Raw genomic sequence first — 11,535 nt, 5'->3', positions numbered from 1 at the left:
ATTCAATGTGAATTTATCTGAGAATATTCTTAAATAAGGAAATCTATTCAGTGATTGGTCCATGCCTATGTCGTCATCCACAATCCTGTTTGTGGCACAGCAAGTGTCGTGAATCATCTCTAAGACTGACACTTAACATATAGTCCTACACTTCACTTAAATTACAACTGAGATGCTTGATAACTAACTTTTAAGCGCAGCTTTGAGCCAAGACTTTTTTTACTCATAAGTCAAGTCTTAGCAGTGTTCTTGTGAGTAATTCTTAGAGGCTTGATAAATACAGGCCCAGACAATATGTTAAGTGTTTGTTAGAGACCGACAATATAATCATTTGTAAAAATGTCCCAATATATTCAACACATCTGCTGAAGTCTAATGCAGAGCGCCCCCCCCACCCCCCACCCCACCCCATGAGCAACATAAATCCCATTTAAAGGTTTTATAAGAAGTAAAAAAGAAACCACTGACAAAGTGTGAAATATTTTATGATGCACAAGTCTACCTGAGCACAAGCTTTATGCATTGTGAATTCATCTCGGAACCACAAATCGGCATTAAGTCACAAATCATTTTGCAGTTGTCCGCTGCTTTTTAAAAAGATTTGAGAAAGTTTAACAGGATTCCAAATGTGCTGTGTAGACTACATTTTACTGCTTGACCTCAGAAATGTTCTATACAACTGATCATGGAATTTCTCCTAAAAGGACTATGCTGTTGGTGGGTATTTCTATATTATTTTTTTCTGTTTACTGTATGGATTATTTTGTCCACAATGTTTGCACAACCACTCGTTATTTCATATGCAACAGATTTTTTTTTTTATTATTATTTAAATGCTTTTCAGGGTGTAATCAGATGTTGGGAGCAGCACATCCTTGTAAGAGAGACAATCTGATAATTTTGCATATAAGGATGTGCTGCTCCAACATCTGATTACACCCTGAAAAGCATTTAAATGAAAAAAAAAAAAAAATCGTCTGTTGCATATGTCAATTTAAAACGCATAGAAAAATGACACATAATTGAGGCATCCACCCTCAACTTTCAGGAAACAAGGTTTTAATTCAGGTCCAAATACAACCAAGATTTATCTGGCATTTTGAAGATTTGGGAGAATTTCAGGTTAAGAACAATCTCATTTAGGAAGCTATACAGTGAAGCCAATGAATGATTTATCCAAAGCTTCTATTGAGGTTTTCGAATTAAGCTTTAAATGTCTGTCGTCATATTTTATGACGTGATCACCCTTAAAAAAAAAAAAAAAAAAAAAAAAATCCCTGAACAAAATCCTCAATTTGGTTATATGTATGTAATTTATGGTGCTAGACCGCCGTTAATACAGGTGTGTTCCTCCCTTTGTGTGCAGCAAGTGGGAAAGCAATTTTGACAGCAGTGAACATTTGGTTTTTTAAACAAATATGGATTGAAGCAGAATATTTCCATTTGAATAAAAACATTGTGAAGTTTGGAAATTATTACATCCCTTCTTTTTTTTTTTTCAATAAATTTTGACTTTTGGAATTAACAGCGCTCTGGAGTTATTGGGAATGTTTGGATCACAGGAGTCTGAAACAATCCTACGCAGCCACCACTGGAATCTAATTTTACAACACTAATAATATTAGTGTAGCCTAATCTTTGTCTGCAACTGTGCAGAAATACCGAAACAGAAAGAATAGACATGCAAACACAAAAGAAAAGGAAAAAAAATGGCACAGCATTAGAAATGTTGATTTAGAATTTGAATGTCAACGTTACAAATGAAGCTGTGAACTACTTGGTACAGCCCAAAACAATGTATTGTTAATGATTAACTGACTTTCACAAACTTATCTTTAAAATTCATTCAGCAGGACATTATTTATAACACTCAACAACAGCATACAAATAACAGGAATAACGCCTTTTAGCTACTTATTGACTACCAGACTCATTTTGAAAAATGTACCTCTTCGGCGTGGGGCATGATCATTTAAACCACATTTCATATAGGAAGAGCATACAGTTTATTAGAAACATTTCACAGTATTACAGCTTCTGATCCATGATCAGTCCCTCCTCATCCCAACTACTGGAGTCCAGTACACACCAGCACAAGCGTGTGAGGGTCAGGTACCCTTCCTGCTCATTTGTCATTTCCCTGCAGTAGCTGCCGTCACCATTGGCCTTGTCCACATCTGGCGAGCTCTGGTCCATTGGCCAATCCCGGAGAAACAGCAGGTCCGCTGATTCACTCCCCGAGCCGCTCTGGTCCGGCAGGGCTGGCCTTGTCCTTGGCCTTCTCTCATTTCAGTGAGATTGTTCAGGGTGGTTAGATCACCCTCCGTCAAATATTGGTAAACCGCCTCTTAAATTACAAGAAATTAAAGTTATTTTCTCTTGTTTTACCGGCCGTAGAACACTTGTTGTGTTCATCCAACGGTAAGTACTAACCTGTAAAAGGTTAAGGCCGTTCCCAGCTATCGGAGACTTTTTCAGGGGCACTAAGTCGCCTCAGACTCTGAAGCACAGTTTGCAGGGTCCCAGCTATAACGATGAAAGAAGCAGACACCAGCATTAGACTTCACTGACAACACAAAACCACATGAATCACTGAGCATTACACCATCTTACCCAGTTCTTCTTCATAGGAATCCAGCTTCTTTAGTAGCTCTGCAACACTGGAGCGCGTCATGCCCTCCCCGGCTGCAATGAGAAGTAAAATCTTACTTCTTACTAAAATTAAATCACAAAATGTAAGGTGTTATCCAGCACAGTACATCTCAACCCACCTTTAATACCATTGTCAACTTTTGTTTTATCTTCCACGCCCATATAAGAGCTGCTATTCCCATCAGTAGTGAAACAGGAGAGCAGTTCAGTGCTGCAGGCCCTGGACTTTGCCAGTGTGGCGCTCATTTCCTGAGTCAGCCGGTGGTTCTCCACCAGCTCAGCATGGACCCTCCTCCATGCCATCTTGTCTTCCATCAGACATCCCTCCATCACGTTACGCAGCTCCTTCTCCTGAGACACTTGGCTCTTCAGGCTCTCCGCCTCCTCAACGTGCTACATATGGACACTTAGTTAAATGTGGGTAAAAGGTTTTCAGTTGTGCTCATATTATGCTCATTTTCAGGTTCATAATTGTATTTAGAGGTTGTACCAGAATAGGTTTGTGGTTTAATTTTCAAAAAACACTATTTTTGTCGTACTGCACATTGCTACAGCTCCTCTTTTCACTCTGTGTGTTGAGCTCTCTGTTTTAGCTACAGAGTGAGGCATCACACTTCTGTACCATCTTTGTTGGGAGTCGCACATGCGCAAATAACTAGGTAAGCACTACTAGCTAGTCAGAAGCAGAGTATGAGGGCAGAAGTAAAGGCTGGACTACAACAGAGCTGTTTGTGAACAGTGTTTTCTCTGGAAGATGGTAAGTCCCTTTGGGGTGGACTTTGGGCTTTTTCACTTTGTAAACCTATAAACGTGCACAAAAAGATATATAACACAATAAAGGAAAGGGAAAAAAGCAGAATATGAGCACTTTCAGAAATGTGAAATATGTGTATGGCAGTTACAGTGAGAGTCTGTAGTTACTTTGTGTAGCTGAATGGCCATCTCCTGCATCTCAGCTTCAAGCTGGTCAGCATAAGCCTGTTCCAGAGCGTCGCTGGGTGGTCGAGCACTGCTGTGCCACCTTGCAATAGCCAAGGTCATCATACGCTTGGGTCCAAACAATCTGGAGAGCAGGAATGAATTCGGCATTTCATACTATGAGAAAACAAACACTGAATGTGCTGGAGTAAATGGGAAAGAGTCTCTTACGTGATCCCTATTTCTTTGAGATCATTTTCAGTCAGGGTGAGAAATATACGCAGGTCGATGTCTTGCTCCTCGAGTACGGGAAGATACTTAGAGAAACCAATTTGTTCCAAGAACTCTGCCAGATCCTACAGGAATGGAAGATTTTAGACCCAAGGCAGTCCAGAACACACACACACACACACACACACAGAGTGAACAAACGTAGACATGCCTTTGGACCAGTGTAGGTGGGTGGAAGACCAGCATGTGAGAGCATCCCACAGTTCCCTGTACCGCTGGAGTGAGCTGCATCGTTGCTTCCACGGCGACTCTTGCCTTTTGAGTGATGGCCCTTATTTACTCTGCGAGAGCTGCTCTTTTTGCACTGGTCAGAGTCCTGGTGGTGAAAGGGACACCTGTCACAGAGATCTCTAAATAACATCTAGTGTTTGACCCTAAATCCGTGGATTGCTGTGCTCTTGTTTTCACCTCGTTACTCTCCACTGAGCCTTCCCAGTTGAGGCCAATCACGTGAGGCAGGCCTTCGCTACTGCTGCTGCTGCTCCTCATGGTGGGCATGTCATTGTCAAAGAATGGACTGTCATCTGTGGCGGTATCATAAAATATGGAATTGCTTTGGCAGACACCCAGTGTAACTGAGGACATTACTTATCTTACATTGCAGTATTTTTTGTGGTCCATTTCTTCCAAAGACACGTGTAACTATTTCCATTAAGTATTTCAGATGTCACAAAACGCTAGTAATCGCGTGCCCCTCACCTCTGCTGCTATTGCTCTGGCCGTCCAGCTCGTTGATGGGTGAGGTCACGTCACGGTAGCAGATGCCCTCACTCGTCATGTAGCCTGGCGCTGCTGCAGGAGGCTCTGTGAGGAGAAAAGCAGTATTAAACTTCTTCCCTACTCACGAGTAGGCGAGGGCCGCTTACCGGTTTCAAGGTATACCGTGGTTTGAAAAAGTCACGTTTTCAAAACCACTCAAAATTTCTAGTCTACAAGGACAGAAAGTGCAGTTTAGAAATCTCTCTCCCTGCCAGTGTGCAGTGTGTTTAAAAATAAAATACATTGTGTTCAATGGAGAAAAAGAGTTGTTTTTTTTTTAACCCAGACATTTCAAAAATAATACATTCAGAGCTGTAATTGCAATACCGTAATGCCGTGAAATTTTTGCTGAAGGTTATCATACTGTCAGAATCTCATACAGGCCCATGCCTACTCATGAGTCACGACTATATTTATGAATGGCAGCATGCTGAGAGTGATTGATTTTTTCTTTTACAGATTAAAGCTGACTGTCACATTTTGTAATAATTCCTGTGATGAAATCTCAAAACAGAGTTTTTCAGCACTCAAGGAAAAACTCTCCGCTGTACACAAAGTAGTGTTAAGTGTCAATCAACCTCCTTAATGCACAGACTGTTTGTATTTCCTTTTTAAGGAACTTTTTTGTAATTTATGTAATTTAACTGGAGCCACTATGGATACAGGTTGGCAGACTGGATATATTATGCAACACTACCACACAGCTTGCTGGTGCCTCCTACTCCAAACTTGGCAATGGCCTGGGGCCCATCATGGATGCTAACGCCTTTAGCTCGGTTTCGGCTTGGCCTTATCCGTGGGGGCGCGCTGTCCGAGTCCTCAGAGGAGCTCAGGTCTTCAAAATGTCCTGACGCGTTAGAACAGAAAAAAAAAAAAAAAAAACAATCCCAAAATAAAATGCATAGAAAGGATAACAACATATTTTGTAAAAAAAATAAATAAACAATGAGAAGTTGAGCCGTATCAACAAGTACCTGGTTTGGTCCTTGGAGAACGTGAGTCAATGAGACTGACGATCTTGGTATAGCTGTACATCATGGCTAGGGCACGGGCGGTCTCTCCTTTGGCGTTGCGGTCGTCTACTTTAACTTTCTGTAAATTATTCAGAGTCAGGATCATAATGAATTATCTCTGTGTGAGCAGGACAACGAGCCCCTTCTTCGTGTCACATCATCATCACTCGTCCTCCGTGACGTGCAAATGTAACCTACTCACATGATCAAGCAGGTACTGTACAATGATTTCATGTCCAGAAGCAGCAGCCTCCATCAGGGGAGTGAAACCAGACCCTGGCTCCCTGTGGATGAAAGAAGACAAAAAAAGAAATGAAATCTCTGAATGAAGTATTGCAGTGGTTTTGGGATGAATGAAGACACTTACTTGACATTGGCATCAGCATTGTTATCCAGCAGGAACCTGACCATCTGCTGGTGGCCTGTGCTCGTGCAGTGGAACAGAGCGGTCCAGCCTCGAGAGTCCTTTAGCTCCAACTCAGCACCTTGCTTTTGGGGTAAGAAAAACAAAATGCCTTTCATACTCTGAATAACAAAGTGTTACATAGATAAATCTAACACCTTATCAAGAAAATAACAAAAACTGTGGGTATGTTTTGTCAAATGTTTTATTTTAGCATGAAAAAAGAGTTTAGACGTAAGGCAACTAAACCATCCTTGTTGGTAATTTTAAAGCCAACCTCTGGGTTTTGAGAGTAACCTGCCAAGCAGACGTCTGTGTTTGCTACTGTTTGCCTTCTGGGTTTGATTTTCTTATGACCCCTTTCTAAATACAATGCTTTTCAGCAACAGACAACCCAATCACTCTGCATGGTGTCATTTTGTCACTGAAGTGTGACCACGGTGCATCGTGATTTTGCAATCATAAATAAAACTTTTCTGAACACATGTTGTGCTTGGATTTCTGAACACACCAACATAGCATGGCATGAACTGTTACTGTCTGACGGAGCCATTTTGTACCTGAAGCAGAAAGTATGCAATACTTTCATTCCCACAGCTTGCTGCCAGCATCAATGGCGTTAATCCTTTGGAAGTGGTAGCATTTACATTCACCCCTGCCTCCAGTAGGAGATTTGCAATGTTGTCATGGCCAATGTAAGATGCATACATCAGTGGGGTCCATCCTCCAATGTTCTTGCCATTCAGGTCCACCTCACCTCTGAAAAAAGATCCAAAGGCTGTGGATAATACAAACACATCTGGTGATACTGTTATTATTATTATTTATTTATTTTTTTTAGGCACCCACTTTTGGATGCACTCTGCCACCACATCATACTGGCCGATGGAGCAGGCGGTGTGGAGGTCCAGAGGGACGTCCAGCTCCCCAGGCCGCACCAGGGAGTCCCCCAGCCACAGGGAGAGGCTGGCACCCAGTTGCTCCGATTCACTGGCTTCGTCACTTAGCTCAGACATTTTGCACGTCTTCACTCGTCCCTCCACACACCTGAAAACAGAGGTGGTCCTGAGACTGACCACCGAAAGACAAAATGTTTAGTTTTTTTTTTATATATATATATATATATATACACACAAATAACACATATAATTCCAGATTATTGCATTCCCTGAGTTTCTCTATTGTAAAGAACAATTCCCATTTGAACTTGATTAATCCCATCTTGTATTTTCTGAACTGTATGTTCTACATGTCTCCCTCTTTTCCGCAAAGCCCTGTCAAATGCAAACAGTGATCTTAACATGTCCCAATTGAAAATGTCCACTCTTAATCGTTACTAAATGATAGCAACAACTTCTTCAATCCCTCCATACTTGTTTCAGCATGATGTAACGTTAACGGTATTTCGTCTTTCCCTGGTGCAGTCTTCCAACGTTTTAGGCAGTGCCCCCCTAATTCTCCCATGCTAAATGGGACATTTTGTTCAACCTCAATCAGTGCTATTCTGTCTCCTCTGTGCCTTTACAAGCTCCAGCTTTCAACTTTACTCTTTAGCTAGCTCAATGTTAGCTTCGTTAGATAACGTTAGCCCGGTGTGAACGTCTCCCTACACCAACCTAATACACTATGAATAAAGCTAATTTACCAAACGACAAACTAAACGAACTAGCTAATATTTCAGAATACCGCCGAACGTCAAACGTTAAACACTTACAGGTAACGTTAGTTTACTGAAGCGGCTGAAACTTTTTGCTTTTGTGTCACGCTAAATTGTGCTCGTGTTGAACCATGCCCCGCCCTTTCCTGTTTGAGAGGTCCGGCTAAACTTTTTCAAGAGCACATACACTAATATAATAACAAAGAATTTCTAATATATCCGTAGACGGGCTTTGATAATAATGACTGGCCAGTGTTATCTTAAACTCATTGCATCGACCTGTAGGAACATATTTGAGTGTGTAGGTTACTGATATAATCATATAGGCACTGGTTCCCAAGCTGGGGGTTAGGGATAAGAAATACAATCTGTTACAGTTTCTATTTATTTTCAGATTTTAAATCTTTGGAAAAGAAATATAGATACTTGAAATACTAGACACTTTTACATTCTCATGCCCCTAAAAATCCTTCAACTGAAACAATCTGAAAACCAAAAAAAATCACACTTTGTTGGACTGCTCACAGCTCCTGTCCACACCAAGACCTGTAAATATGAGCACAAGGAGACATGGCCTCATCGTGAGGGGTCACAAGGCAAAAAGATTAGGAACCACTGATGTATAGTACTTTTATGCTATGATGAAGTGACACGGTTTACAAAACGTGTTTTTGCCTCAATTAGCAGATGTATTTAACAGGTATAAAATGAATATACAGGTCATAATTAACAGACATAATTACAGAGCAACCTTTTATAACCTATTTGACCCTCACCCAAAAAACAAACCTGCATTGACCTGACCTCAATGTAGTAGCTGCTGATGAGGAAAACGTTATAATTTCCCACATACACACACATTTAAATAGAAAATACAATGCTAACAAAAATACAAAATCTTTTATTTAGATATATATGGTACAAGCAGTCAGCAATTCAAGATTTTGAATATGTTATTTTAAGTGTTGTGATTGTTTTTCTCGCAGCTCACAAACCACAGGCACAGTCCAACATTATGTTTGGTGAAATGTGTCTTCAGGGTACAAATCAGAGAAAATTGAAGCGAAACTCCTCCTTTGAGGGAGTAAAGACAAAAGCTGGAGTCTCCTCTTGCGTCTGTGCTTTCAGGTGTGTATCCTGGGCTCCAGTTTGCTGCAGCTTCTCCTCTGTGGCTGGTGTCTGGCTTTTGACGTCAGCTCTCCGGTGGAAAACAGACTTCTTTGGAGAATCCGACACAAATTTGACCTGACCTGATGCAATTTCTGTTGGAATTGGAGAAATCTGTCAATTAACAGCACTTTGAACAAACCTAGAAGTTCTTTTACAATTCATGAGTCATTTTTACTCTTCAAATCACTTGACTGCTACAACCCACTCACCACTCTGAATGAGTTTGTACTGCTTGCTCTTTTCCTCTTCCATTTTCTTCCTGTAATCTCCCGTCATGGCTCTCATCACCTGCCTCTTCTTGGCCAGGGGAGCTTTGGAGCTTCGTAGAGTCTTCAGGGCACGAGAGGCTTCCTCCTCTGCGCGGAGAATGCTATTAACATGTGTGCTGTATATGCTACACATACACATTTGTAATACTATATACGACAAAGTACACTATATTTTTGGTCACACCAGGCTTCACATGGTCTGAGTAATCATATCCTAAACATATATGTTGTATGAACAGGTCATACGATGTAGAAATTAAATTTCATACTCTGTTTCGGTGTACTCTTCTGGGACTTTATTCCCAATTCCAGCTGCTCGATGCACCAGTCCAGCTGTCTGTTCAGCTGCTCCTCTGCACTCTGAAACACAGTCACATTCGGACATCAAATCAACCAGAACCCACCATGATTACTTTAAAGGAAATGATTTCGTACTGACCAGCTCTGTGTCCTCGCCTCCTTGACACCCCTCAGCTGAACTAGGTATCTGCTGTGATTCGGTGATATCTGAGTGGTTTTTCTTTCCAGATTTCTTCTTCTTCTTCTTCTTCGCTTTTGATTGCATTGACGGCTCAGGAGGAGAGTTAACCTCCTGCAGCGGGGAAGGCTTTTCCTCTTGGACACAAGTGTCTGGGGTCTCTGTCGTCTCCATGTTTTCCACAGGTGGACCAGGAGGAATTTGAAAGTTGAAGGCAAAATCAGAGCCCTGTCTTGTAAAGGATATCCGGCTCGCTGCTGGTTGGGTCACGTATGATGGAGATGTTGTCTCCTGAAGTGCTGGAGAGTTGTCAGGGACGAAGTTGAATCTAAAGGTGTTGTCACTGCGAGTCCAGACGGGATTCTCAGCTCTGTCGTTGACAGGAGCAGAGCTGTTTGACTTCGGTTCAATATCTGTTGAACGAACACACACACACACATACACACACACACACACACACACACACACACACACACATTAGGATAACTGACCTTTGGGGGTATTGCATTGACTTAGAATTGCGTTAATTACCCCCAAACGTATTCTAACAGATACACGCAGATGTATAAAATAAGTCAGTGAAAACCTTTTAAGCCCACAACTGAATCAAATTGGGGACATTTTTCAGACAAACCGACTCCAACGATTTAAATCCACAATTTGTTCCTCAAATACGGCCTTAATAGACCACACAAGTGCATGCAGCAAGGCTCATAGGAAATGCTTTAAGCTTGTACTGTGTAAGATTTGTAATTCAGTTATAATGTACCTATTAACAGCAGCCTTTGCTCGGTCATGCTGATTCTTCCAGTGTTGCAGGTTTTCAGCTGAAAGGTGCCTGTTAGACGGAACTATTTTACTCGACGCTTCAGGATACAGACATGCTCAGCGGAACAGGCTCAAGTTTTTAGCCAATATTTGTAAAATACTTCTATTTGCTTGCTTTCCGTGAAATCATGTTGTGTTCAGACCTACCACCGGTGTCACCTGAGAATAGGCCCGTCTGGTAATATTTCCCCAACGCCTGTCGTTCCGCTTGGTGGCGTTATCATGACCCAGATAGGCTAGTTTACTGAGTGGATTCATTTGACAAAACAACGTTTTTTTAGAACCATTTTTATTGGTTTTTATATTTTTACAACATAAAGAATAAACAAATACAATTGAACAAGAACAAAAACCCTCTCCCACCCCATCTGCGGTCTCGAGGAAAACAAAACAAACAAATAAACAGAAATCACACCTTACCTAGTCACTCTCCTCTAGTTCTTGTGATGCTGAGGTCATTAGGTCTGATATTTGTGCTGCTGCGCTTTTCCATAGATCTATAGTCGATGATTTGTCTTTGTTAATCCTTGCTGTAGAGAGCTCAAGCATAACTATGTCTAGACCACTGTTTTATACAAAGCGAGTGGGGGGGGGGAGCCAGCATTGAGCTATAATTTTCTTGGTTGCGGTTGAGCCGGCTAGCCAAATTTTCTTCTGTCTCCCAAGCAGGTGTAATTTAGAGTCGTCATTAAGTAACAAAACAATCGGGTCAGTAGGAATTCAACATCCTATCACATCAGATATTATTGATGTAGTTTTATTCCAGAACTCATGCACCTGTTCACACTCCCAGACCATGTGCAGGAAACAAAACAATACAACGTTTTTAATCACTGCAAACAAAAAAGATTCATACGCAGACCTTATAGACCGATTTGATGTTTTTCATATATGAAAAATAAACAAAGACATTGAAAAATGGTAAAGAGGATCAAGGAAATAATTGCAAATCATTTGAAAATGAGGCTTAATTTCTTAATGTTACAGGTGTAAGCAATATAAAGATGACAACAACAGTAAACCAGATAAACAAAATTGCAATCATAAAAAGGCTACAATCAAGGTTCAAAAGTTCAAGGTTCTTTAATGGTTATGTG

At 41.1% G+C, this 11,535-nt stretch overlaps 2 protein-coding genes across 5 annotated transcripts; both read right to left on the bottom strand.

Moving 5' to 3' along the window:
• Positions 1 to 1,039: 1,039 nt before the first annotated feature.
• On the bottom strand, positions 1,040 to 7,872 carry anks3 (ankyrin repeat and sterile alpha motif domain containing 3). Of its 4 annotated transcripts, none has more exons than XM_031291210.2 (16): positions 7,751 to 7,872; positions 6,886 to 7,083; positions 6,597 to 6,795; positions 6,001 to 6,122; positions 5,836 to 5,917; positions 5,595 to 5,712; positions 5,318 to 5,467; positions 4,561 to 4,665; positions 4,270 to 4,385; positions 4,013 to 4,177; positions 3,802 to 3,926; positions 3,574 to 3,715; positions 2,772 to 3,045; positions 2,614 to 2,685; positions 2,434 to 2,526; positions 1,040 to 2,347 (listed from the first exon to the last, which is right to left on the bottom strand). In XM_031291210.2, exons 2-15 carry the CDS (start codon positions 7,050 to 7,052, stop codon positions 2,444 to 2,446), a joined length of 1,920 nt encoding a protein of 639 aa, XP_031147070.1. In that variant the 5' UTR covers positions 7,053 to 7,083; positions 7,751 to 7,872; the 3' UTR covers positions 1,040 to 2,347; positions 2,434 to 2,443. The 4 variants fall into 4 exon arrangements, with proteins under 4 accessions (XP_031147070.1, XP_031147071.1, XP_035853143.1 ...); XM_031291211.2 differs by having other exon boundaries at positions 6,886 to 7,107; positions 7,751 to 7,820; XM_035997250.1 differs by lacking the exon at positions 7,751 to 7,872 and adding an exon at positions 7,410 to 7,732.
• Positions 7,873 to 8,566: 694 nt separating this feature from the next.
• On the bottom strand, positions 8,567 to 10,633 carry c22h8orf33 (chromosome 22 C8orf33 homolog). Its single transcript, XM_031291451.2, has 5 exons — positions 10,380 to 10,633; positions 9,572 to 10,023; positions 9,402 to 9,492; positions 9,073 to 9,219; positions 8,567 to 8,955 (listed from the first exon to the last, which is right to left on the bottom strand). The coding sequence occupies exons 1-5, from the start codon at positions 10,405 to 10,407 to the stop codon at positions 8,741 to 8,743; spliced, it is 933 nt and encodes a 310-aa protein (XP_031147311.1). The 5' UTR covers positions 10,408 to 10,633; the 3' UTR covers positions 8,567 to 8,740.
• Between the last annotated feature and the right edge of the window lie 902 nt (positions 10,634 to 11,535).

The sequence above is a fragment of the Sander lucioperca genome, chromosome 22 (genome assembly GCF_008315115.2).
Source record: "Sander lucioperca isolate FBNREF2018 chromosome 22, SLUC_FBN_1.2, whole genome shotgun sequence".
In the NCBI taxonomy this organism is placed as follows: Eukaryota; Metazoa; Chordata; class Actinopteri; order Perciformes; family Percidae; genus Sander; species Sander lucioperca.
Note: the sequence above shows the minus strand (reverse complement) of the source record. Positions and strands in the feature narration are given on the sequence as shown.

Excerpts from the sequence above, each read along its gene's own strand:
- anks3 (XM_031291210.2), bottom strand. The coding sequence starts at position 7,052 with ATGTCTGAGCTAAGTGACGAAGCCAGTGAATCGGAGCAACTGGGTGCC. Across the intron at positions 4,178-4,269 it reads GCTCAGTGGAGAGTAACGAG|GACTCTGACCAGTGCAAAAA; the intron begins GTGAAAACAAGA and ends TTTCACCACCAG. Across the intron at positions 3,046-3,573 it reads TGGCCATTCAGCTACACAAA|CACGTTGAGGAGGCGGAGAG; the intron begins GTAACTACAGAC and ends GTCCATATGTAG.
- c22h8orf33 (XM_031291451.2), bottom strand. The coding sequence starts at position 10,407 with ATGACCGAGCAAAGGCTGCTGTTAATAG. Across the intron at positions 9,220-9,401 it reads GAAGAGTACACCGAAACAGA|AGGAGGAAGCCTCTCGTGCC; the intron begins GTATGAAATTTA and ends TTCTCCGCGCAG. Across the intron at positions 8,956-9,072 it reads GTACAAACTCATTCAGAGTG|AAATTGCATCAGGTCAGGTC; the intron begins GTGAGTGGGTTG and ends CAATTCCAACAG.